At 35.7% G+C, this 11,042-nt stretch overlaps 1 protein-coding gene across 1 annotated transcript; it reads right to left on the reverse strand.

The window, feature by feature from the left end:
• Positions 1–2,535: 2,535 nt before the first annotated feature.
• Positions 2,536–3,186, reverse strand: LOC143633286 (zinc finger BED domain-containing protein DAYSLEEPER-like). The gene is made up of 3 exons (XM_077101616.1): positions 2,871–3,186; positions 2,613–2,803; positions 2,536–2,550 (listed from the first exon to the last, which is right to left on the reverse strand). The coding sequence occupies exons 1-3, from the start codon at positions 3,184–3,186 to the stop codon at positions 2,536–2,538; spliced, it is 522 nt and encodes a 173-aa protein (XP_076957731.1).
• Between the last annotated feature and the right edge of the window lie 7,856 nt (positions 3,187–11,042).

An 11,042-nucleotide genomic window follows, 5' to 3' on the forward strand; every position in this document is an offset into this window, starting at 1 on the left:
CTCCTCAACGGCATCTTCGCTCAGATTCGTGTAATCAGGTAACTCCAACTCCATCTCTTATATCACGCCCTCATCATCATTATTCCAGAATTCATCATCTGTTCATAGACGGCTTCCTGCTCCATGTTAGAAAACTCTCATTTTGAATTTTAGCACTTATCTCGTCTAACCTAGCTTCGAGTTCCTCTATCTTACTAATTCTTTCTCTTTCGATCAACTTATCAAGCCTGATTTCCAATTCCTTAATCTTTTGGAATCTTTCACGTTCCTCTTGTTCAGCTCTTTCCAACATCATCTCTTTCCAACATCTTCTATATAAAATACTCCTAAACTGACTCGATCTATTAAACATATTAACTAGACTCGATAAAATAAAACACAAACTAAATTATCTTAAACACGACTAGACACGCTAAATCTAAGACACAAACTCACAAGACACACCACAACTCAAGACACAAAAGACCAATTAATCAATTAAGTTCAATCAACGCTAGTTTCGCTATTGCCTAAATATCCTCGGCAGCGGCGCCAAAAACTTGATGTGCAAAACGGTCTATTAAAAATATAACCTAACCTAGACACTCTAGTTTTAAATTTATAAATCTAGACTATCCTAATGCTAGACCACTAGATAGGCAAGTGTACCCATAGACTGTAGTAAAGCCTAATGAAATCCGGATGTCGAACCCACAGGACACTAGCGACACCTAAACTAGACTCTGACTAATAACTTAAATAAATAGATTTAATTGATTTTTGTATTTTTTATTTATTAACTATAAAAATAAAAAGATACTTAAACTAAACTAGACACAGACAAATCGGTTTAAAACTCAAATAGGGAAAACAACTACCTAGATAAGGAATCCTACTAGTCAACTCGTAAACTCTCAGAATTGGATTTATAATTGGTACCGTATTCTAAAAATATGAAATTTAAGGAATAACTAAAGTAAGCTAGATCACCTCCCGGTCTCACCAACAATACCTAAGAACCCTAAATATCATGTAAAGCTCAACGGTTTATTAGTTCGGATCACCTCCCGGTCTCACCTTACCTAACTATGCTAAGGTACCCAAGGACTAAATTACCTCCCAGTCTCTCTAATCACAAAACACCCTAAGGCGTAGAGAGGTATTCTTATTAAATTTGGTTATAATTCGGATCTGTAAGAATCTAAAGGAATCTAGGGTAACTCACTCCCGTGCAATCACTACCCAAACCCGCAAAAGACCAAAACAGGCGACACTTAATTACCTCTCAGTCTTTCACGAGACAGAATATAAGGTATCTCTAAACTCTCAATTACCGTTCCTATGGAATACGTTAACAATAAACCATAAACTAGTTGTAAACACATAGTAAACAACCTAATATGCATCCATACATGAAAGACATTCACAAAGACGCATATGGAACAAAAACTGATAATAAATTAATACCAAATACGCATATGTATCACAACCAAATAAAATAAAACTTTACCAAAACATGAACCAATTAATACATAATCCAAAACTAAAAATAAAACGAGTCTAAAAAGTATTCATCCAAACCCAGGCAGTCTAATAGTTTAGCCAATCATAATTATAATCGATGAAACAAAGATAAAATATATAGTGCGGTTCATCATAAAAAGAAATAAATATAATTGAGCTACTAGCCTGGTTGCTTTAATTAATTGACGTGCCTACTAGCTTGCTTCTTTTTGTTAGCCGTGACTTTTTTAGCAGCCAGCGAGCTTGCTTATCAATTTCTTTATTTGTTCCTGGCTTCCGATTAATATCAAAACCCAACAGGCCAGGGGCGCCCCCTTTTGATTGACGTCCCCCAACTAGGGATGGCAACGGGGCGGTTTCGGGGCGGGGAATGCCAATCCCATACCCGCCCCGGTTTATAAAACCCATTACCAAAACCGTCTAAAAACCCGCGGGGACTAAACGGGGAATCCCCATCGGGGATTCGGGGAAAACCGCGGGTATTCGGGGAACCCGTCTAGCATAAATGGTTTTTAAACGGGCTAAATTCCCCGTGGGGATCCCCATTTAACCGTCGGGTTCACCGTTTAAAACCCGATTGTAAGAAAATGATACAAAATTACAATACAATATTAATACACAAAAAGTTCAATATCCAAACACATTACACATACAAAAGACATTATTAATACATAAAAATGTTTATTTCTCCCATCACAACGGAAATTAACTTCATGATTGATCCTTCTTACACGTCCATACCGCACCCATTCAACCATTCAAACACTTGTCACGCCGGATTGCTATGATAATCAAACATTAACATATTAATTGGAAACTATATAAGAATCAATGTTAAACCATATTAAAATGTAAACGATAAACCATATATATATGTATTACCTCAATACCATCGTCACAATCATATTCAATAGTTTGGCAATATGCCTCGGATTCTTCTGAACAAGTTGCTATATTCATATCACAAAAGTCAAAAGTTTATATAGTAGCTAAGTTAAAAATAAAAAATAAAATGTTTGTTTACCTTTGATTTCATTCAACAACCAACTTTGGGCGCACATTAACGCTTCCAATGTTTTTGGATGAAGACGGCTACGATGTGGACTTACCAATCTACCACTTGTACTAAAAGCGGACTCGGAAGCAACGGTAGATATTGGAATCGCCAATATATCTCGAGCAATCTTTTGCAACCTTGGGTACTTGACACCATTTGTTTTCCACCAAGCTAAAAGGTCAATCTCAGTTTCTTTTATCCAAACTTTCTCTTGTAGATACAAATCAAGCTCCGTTGTGACACCTAATATATAAATAAAGTTAATACAATTAATGAATAAAGTTAAATTAATGTAAATAATAAGTCATACCCGAATGATTATCCTCTTCAACGAATGTGAAGTATTCGTTGAAAAATCTTCCACCCCCCGCATTGTTTTGACTTGATCTCACACCATCATCCCGTGAAGTTCCTTGACTGTAACTTTCATAATCTTGAAACAACCTATATACAAGCTCCTTAAGTTTTATTATCGCACTCTCCGACTTTTCAGAACCATATATCTTTGGAAAAGCAAACTCCATTGCTTTCAATTTGTAACGAGGATCCAAAACTGCTGCTACTCCCATTACCCCATGAATAACCGACCAATATTTATCAAACTTAACAATCATCTTCTCTGCCATCATCTTGATCATAGGGTCTCGATCTTCTTTCCATATACCCAAAGAAGATTTAATTTCACATATTGATGGAAAAAAGACATTCGCTGTCGGATATTTAGTACCCGAGAACATCAAAGTCAGCTCATAAAACAAACTCAACTTATCACAAATACAATACACAAAGCATAACTTACAACCGTCAATGATCTAATAGAATGAACAATGAGTTAGTGAGTGTTGACCTCAGTTAACAAATAACTATATATGTATTCAGTTCAAGAATCTTGTTAACTAAATCTATCAAACAAAGTTTGAATCTATCAAAACTAAATCTATCAAAAATAGATTGAATCTATCAAACTAAATCTATCAAACAAAGTTTGAATCTATCAAAAACAGAAACTAAATATATCAAAATAGATTTTGAAACCACTACTCACTGGGCTGTGGAGATGCGCGGCGGTGGCGAGTCAGGCGAGTCCGGCGAGATGCGCGGCGGCGACTGCAGAATGGGGAACGGGCTGTGCCTACTCACTGCAGAATGGCGAGTCCGGCGACTGCAGAATGGGGAACGGCGACTGCAGAATGGCGAGTCGGGCTGTGAGATCAGAGATGCGCGGCGGCGTGCGGGCGGGAGGTTGTTCTAGGGTTAGGGTAAATGGCCAAATGGGAAAGTAGGAAACTGGTTTTAAACGGGTATACGGGAAAATGGGTTAGGCAGCCTTATTGGGAAAATAAATAATAAATAATATATTATATATAAATATAAAAATTATATTTAATTAAACGGGTTTTAAACGGGTATACGGGGCGGGTATACGGGGCGGGTACAGGCTATACCATACCCGCCCCGAACCCGATTAACTTAAACGGGGAAACCCCGAACCCGGACCCGTCCCCGATTAAGTGTCCCCGAACCCGCCCCGTTCGGGGCGGGTTTCGGTTTTCCCCATCGGGTTTGGTTTTTTTTGCCATCCCTACCCCCAACCAATATGCCGAAAATAATAAAATATATGGTATGAATTGAAAACTTGTTTTCCAATTTAATTGGAAACCGACCTATGGTGGGTGGCACCCCTCTCACGTCTCTTTTTTTTTCCACTGTAGCCAAAAACCATTTTTATTATTATTATTATTTTCCTAATGATCAGGATTGGAGGCCCTTTAAATCTTGGAGCCTGCTAGCCCAATAACTCTTCCGAATAACAATAATCAATTTGATGGCTCCATTTTTGTTTTCATTACTGAAAGTCAACAATAAGTTTCATTAATATCATTAGAAATTTCAAACAAATGTCAACTACATACTGAGCTGATTTGCATCATTTCAAGTCTTTCATGTTGGAATTGCCTACACCATTATATAACATTATCTTTTATTATCCAACTTAATTGTATCAATAAAGCGACGGTTTTTTTTCTCCATAACCTTTAAAATTTATAGTTTTAGCTCATTGTCACTTCAACTCTTTAAACACCAAATATGAATCAATTAAACGAACTTTTCATAAGAAACAACTTTAAAGCCACTCGAAAGTGTGAGAAATAATTATAATATTTATATATAATTTAGCTCATATCAACATATATGCTCAGAAGGTTCAACATCACAAAGTTTATTGAATGAATACAAAATGAAATAAAATGTATACTAATCCGATAATATGTTCTCTAAGAAAACCTGATTTGTGTTTATTCAGTATTGTGTGGTGCTTTGTGTGCCAGTCTTGAGCACTTCTCACCTGAAAGAAAGAAAGAAAGAAAGAAAAATACAAATGGACGATTTCAAAAGGATATTAAATGGGACTGTGAATCCAAGTATTGTTGATATTGTGTATAAAGTATCCTAGTTCTCGTTGTCTAGTAAGTTTCCAGCTTATTATCGTTCACTTGATTAATAGGCTTGCCATTTCAAAGCATGCTGTATATCACTAATCTGCAATTCTCATACATATATTTTTCGTTATGCAAGATCAACATTTTTTACTAAGTAAACAAAACTCGAAATACCCGAACCCAATTAAAGTATAAGGCTACTGAAACTTGATCCTATGTAGTCCTAAACCCAATTAAAGATCAGGTCAGGTTTGGTTATCTATTACGGTTAAGAACGACACTGGGTTAAATACAAAAGGATAAAAAGAAACTCATAGCTTGAGTTTCAAGTCCTTTTAGGTAACCCATTACGTTTACAAAAATATAAAAGGTAAAAGGAAACTCAATCATGTTCTCATGTTTGTTGTTTGGGTATTGTTTAGTCAGTTAACGACATTGGGTTAAATACAAAAAGGATATAACTCATAGCTTGAGTTTTGGGCCCGTTTAGGTAATCGATTTCGGTTAATATTATAAAGGAAAAGGGAAACTGATTTTTGTTCTCGGGTGGCAATTTTAACGGGTCGGGTTGTGGTTTTGCGTATTGTTTAGTCAGTTTTCGAGCTACTTCAGGCCAGGTTCCGGTAAGTTGGATGTTGTTTACTTACATTACTTGTGGCTTCAGGTTGGGTTTGGTAATTGAGTTCGGATCGGGTAGGTCAAACATTCCTACTCAAGCTATGAGTTTCATATTCCCTTTTTTATTTTAACCCGTTGTCGTTTTTAATCGTAATCAAATAAAGGAACTGACCCGAAACCACCCATTCTGAACTTGGTTCCCGAGCCAGACCCAACTAAACAAACCTATACAATTACATGCTATGACATCATAGTTCTTTATTTAGAGTTGGTAATAGTTGTTTAAGTTTACTCAATTCACCATGTGTGAATATAAATGTACATAGCACACACATACATGTATGCCATAAAATTTATAAAGACGAATGGTAGATAGTTTACCTTTATATCAGCGTGATGAAGAACTGTGCACAACGCCAAACGAATCACATTAGTGTATAACCATTTGAACTTTTACCCATGTGTAACCTTGGGACCAAAGTGAAAGTGAATCAGCCCCAAATAATGATGTAATTTGTGTTGTCTACAAGAAAATCATATAATAGATTAGCATTATGAAATAGCAAATAATAATCAACCCATCCCCCCTAAAACTAACATAAAATGAAATTTACGTTACATGGAAGCTCTCTCTATCATCATCTGAATTATCCCAAAGCCCTACAAACCATAATAAATCTTTATTACAGAGCATATCAAAACAAGTGAACATTGCCAATTGACATTATTTATAATTCAGGTCGACTATTTATTAATTTAAAAGTCAAGAAGTTACATACCTTAATGTAACATCAAAAGCCATAAGTAAGTATATCCATATGCCTAAATTGAATTGAACTAAATGATGATAATTAGAACCTGAACCGAGTGTGGAAGATGAAGATGGTACTTCTCTGTTTGGATCGTGGATAGCTAAAATAGATCAGGTATTTCGAATTCCATCGATGTCGCAGGTAGGTTTTGACCAACGCTGTCGTCTCGATCGTTGCGGTTCAAGAACTACAGTAAAATCCATAACCCTAGCACATCATGGTGGACAGAGCAAAATGATAAAAGCAAGAGGATAGATCATAAAAGTAGCAGATGTCATGTGGTGGCAGGTGGTCGAACGTGGAGCCAGCATGGAAGAACACGTCCAATAACAGGTGTACATAAAACAAAGCATTGCAGCCCTTGTACAACATGCTTTATTAGTAGTAAAATTAGCTACAGTGGAATATGTGAGTAGAAGGGAACTTACTTTTTAAATATATACTAGAAATTTGACCGTCGCGCGTTGCGGCGAGGGCACGCTTTGTTAACGACGCATACGTCAAGTTTGTGTTGGGTATATCAATCGTCCGTAAGTAAATTTCGCAAGTCCACAAAGGACACCACATTGCCCATATAAACATTCCTACGCACTTTAATTCCTTAGTTCGTCTAAAGGTTGGATTTTGTTAACTACATAAAAATTTAATCAAGATCCATAAACAAAAGTCTAAACCAAAATCAAAGAATGCCAAAAGTAACATTGATTTCTCTAATAAACAAAAAAAAGACCTGAAATAAAGCAACTCAATAATTTATAATCTAGAATAACAAAACCTTAAAATTAGGCAACATTATTAATGCTTCTGTATATCCATGAGAGAAATAAATAAAAACAAATTATCATCAAATTTTTAACATTTATAGTTTTAACAATTTATAGCCAGTCCAAAAATAAATCACACTGTAATAACTGTAAATCAAGAAAACCAAACAGTACACATAAAACGTGTTTAGATGGAGTTACATTTCCTGGCACGAGTAGCGGGTTAAGTGCAATCAGATCATTGGCTCCTTTAAAAGTGAAAGTTGCGGCTGTGGCACCACCTCACACACATTGTGTGGGTCTGCGGTTATAACTTGAAACTGGCATGCACCCGTTTATAATAACCGAAGTTAAATTCCCCCAAGATACGAATGGAACACAACATACGACCACCATATGAACCACATATAAACTAAAATTAAATGACTAATTATGTAAACAACTATTATCTATTACAAAAGAAGTAAAATGCGCAAAATACAGTGAAGACAGCAAGCCGAATCGTCGAACAAAATCATAACCTAAGTAATCACGTAGCAACAAAACTGGTAAAAGCTTTTTACATAAGTGAGTGAATTAACGCAGAAAACAGAAACTACGGCAGCAAGGGAAGAAATCCTAACCTAATACAGGTCAATTAAGCACTAAAGAGAAGAGAAGAGAAGAAATTACCACGAAGTTGTTATCGTACGCAACACTCTGAAATGCATGCGATGCAGTTGAATTGAGTTATGGGATGGAGAGTGGCTGTGATAGCACGTGGTAACAGGAACACACAATAATAGGATAGGTAGTTGTAACATATGCTTAAAAAGTAGTCGGTCAAAAAATGAGAGAGGTCAACAATTAATATATATATATATATATATCATATCATATGTTGTTACAATTAATTAAAATATAGACCACCATCAAGTGTACAATGATCTTTGCACAATTAGTTATAAATGTAATTTTTACTAAAATTAGGTTTGGGTTAAAATATTTATGAAGTTTGAAAAATATTTACTAAAATAGGTTTTTTTTTGTGTAAACATATTTTTCACTCTTCCTCAATTGGATAAATATAATATCTGTTATTATTTTTAATTCAACATAATATATACATAGTGATTAGAAAAAAATTAATATGTTAACTTTCCATCCTATTTTATCAAACATACTTAAAAAAACGTTTTTGAAATTTGAAAGTTGTTTTTCGAGTATTGGTTTTTGTTGTTATTTATTATTGATTTAGTATTGTTTTTACAAGTTGTTTTCTTTATATTGAGGGTTATTAATATTTGAAGATTTAATATTGATATTGGTATCGATGTTGTTCAGTCATAATCGATTCGGTTTATAATCAATACGAGTACATTATAAAAAAAGGAAGAGAAAATTATGATTTGCCTCCTTGTGTAATACCGACGGGAGCACCATTAACCCCTGAAAACTAAAATTCGGGTATTGTACCCTTATCTTTTTTCCGGCACGCTCAGTCTGACCTTTTTCGTCAGTTGGCCGTTTGTTGACCTGTTAAAAATGTTGAAATTACACTTTTACCCCTAAGCATTTAATTCAGTTTAAAAATAATCATCCAAAGTCATATAAATGCCGGGATTCGAACTCTAGACCCCCGGTTTAACATCCCACCAAGCATAAAATATATATAACCACTTTTATCACTTCATATTCCCCAATTATAATTAGGGTTCCCTAAGTTTTAAATCCAAACAATTGAGAATGCTCCACATAAATAGGTAAAATTATTTAATCTCCTTATCCCTAATGGCACACAAGAATGCCACCGGCAAATTCTCATTTATATTCAATCATCCTCCACAATCTTCATTACCGAACCTCCTAAACCCTAACCCTAATTTCATCCTGATTCAACAACATCACCAATGGAACTCACCTGTCTACAATTAACCAAATGCATATTCAATTCTAATCCAACTCATCATCATCCCATGGTTTCAATTTCAAATATGAGATATTTCCAGTGGCGTACTTCAAACTTTGATACATTCGTCTCCACGACGTCGTCCTTTCACAAGGAGGATGCAGATTTGAAAACGTGGATGCAGAATAACGGCTTGTCTCTGTCGCATCCCGTCACCGCCGCCGTATCCACATCACCTCTCTGTCGCCACACCATCTCTCCGTCGCGGTGACCTTTCATTGAATCTAAAAGACAAAAACTTGTTTTCGTTTAACCTTTTGTATTAATATATTGTGCTTGTCTTGATATTGGTGGTTGCCGAAAAAAATTTGGTTGACGGAAAAACGGGAAACGATAAAAAGGTGGTTGCCAGAAATTGTTATTATTATTTATTATTGTTATTATTACAGCTATTATTATATTATTATTAAGAGATTACCATAATGCCCTTGCCATCTAACGGTCAACGCTTGGTCAACTAACGATAATGGCTCAGTTCGCCATTATGAAAAACACATGGGTATAATACCCAAATTTTAGTTTTCAGAGGTTAATGGTGTCCCCACCGATATTACACAAGGAGGCAAATCATAGTTTTCTCAAAAAAATAAAATAAAATATTGTTTTAAGAACAACTTTGTTTCAACAAAATCTATGTTGGAATGTCTAAAAAAATTAAACAAAACCGCAAAAGTCATTAAAAACAAATGCGGGTAACGGTCCGATAAAATTGATAACGGTACCGGACTTGTTCGATTGAAATCGTTTGGTTTATCACAGTACCTATACAATATAGATATACTCGTATACCTTACGAGAAAATAAAATCTAGTTCAACAATAATTATACCAATGTTACGAAGAAAAAAAACTATAACTTTTTTGCTGTTCGTAGTAAATTTTTAATTAAATAATATATGTTAATGCCTATCTTTCTTATTTCTTCACATAATCAAACAAATTCATATTGTAAATCGTTTAGTTTTTCAAGAAGAAAACAACCATAAAGCTCAAATTCAGAAATTCGATGGAAAACTAATCATGAATTAAACCATTGAATCTGACTGTTTTTTTATTTTACGTCGGCTCCTTCACGAATGTGTCGGATTTGCTGTGAAAATGAAATACATGGCGACTTTTGATAGGCCTGCCATATTAATTTGTCAGGTCAGAAATGATTTACGTCGGATTGAATTTTTCGCTATTTTGGTAAGAAACGGTTTCATCCTGACCGCACGTTTACGTTTACGTTTACATGGAAAAAAGAAAGAAAGAAAGGAAGATTCTAGAGAAGCGTGAACGTGTCCCTACCTAACCCTCCTAAGACCATGTGTAATAACGCATAACGCCCTCAAAGCTAGCCATAACGCACCCATTACGGGTGGTCTAATCTCCGTCGTCCTTTTTATTATCCCCTCCAAAACCCTCTTCACTCACCACTCTCTCCGAAGGACAGCGTCCGTGGTGGCCTACACGAAGACCGGGGATAGGCTGGTAGGTCAGATTGCCAAGAGGCAGGCGGTGGTGAACCCGGAGAATACCTTCTTCTCGGTGAAGAGGTTTATCGGGAGGAAGATGTCCAAGCAGGTTTCCTATACCGTCGTCAGGGATGAGAATGGGAATGTCAAGCTGGATACACATCTTGGTGGTGATGATTTTGACAAGGTAGGTATTATTTAGGGATCAACATTGTCATAGTTTGATGTATTTATTGTTCAACTAATGATCAATGAGTATATGCAGAGGATTGTTGATTGGCTTGCTGCAAGCTTCAAGAAAGACGAGGGCATTGACCTACTAAAAGACAAACAAGCTCTACAACGGTTGACCGAAACCGCAGAAAAGGCAAAAATGGAACTTTCAACTTTGACCCAAGCGATACATGAATCTGTTTCAAAATTCATACCATTGTTTTTACTGA

Source organism: Bidens hawaiensis, unplaced genomic scaffold (assembly GCF_021521415.1).
Source record: "Bidens hawaiensis isolate Kalapana, Puna unplaced genomic scaffold, B.hawaiensis_p1.1 tig00006655_1, whole genome shotgun sequence".
Classification (NCBI taxonomy): Eukaryota; Viridiplantae; Streptophyta; class Magnoliopsida; order Asterales; family Asteraceae; genus Bidens; species Bidens hawaiensis.

What these genes read in the sequence shown, in the direction of transcription:
- LOC143633286 (XM_077101616.1), bottom strand. Translation starts at nt 3,186, where the DNA reads ATGGCAGAGAAGATGATTGTTAAGTTTGATAAATATTGGTCGGTTATT. An exon ending in TGAAGAGGATAATCATTCGG is followed by an intron (nt 2,804 to 2,870) that starts GTATGACTTATT and finishes TTTATATATTAG; the next exon opens with GTGTCACAACGGAGCTTGAT.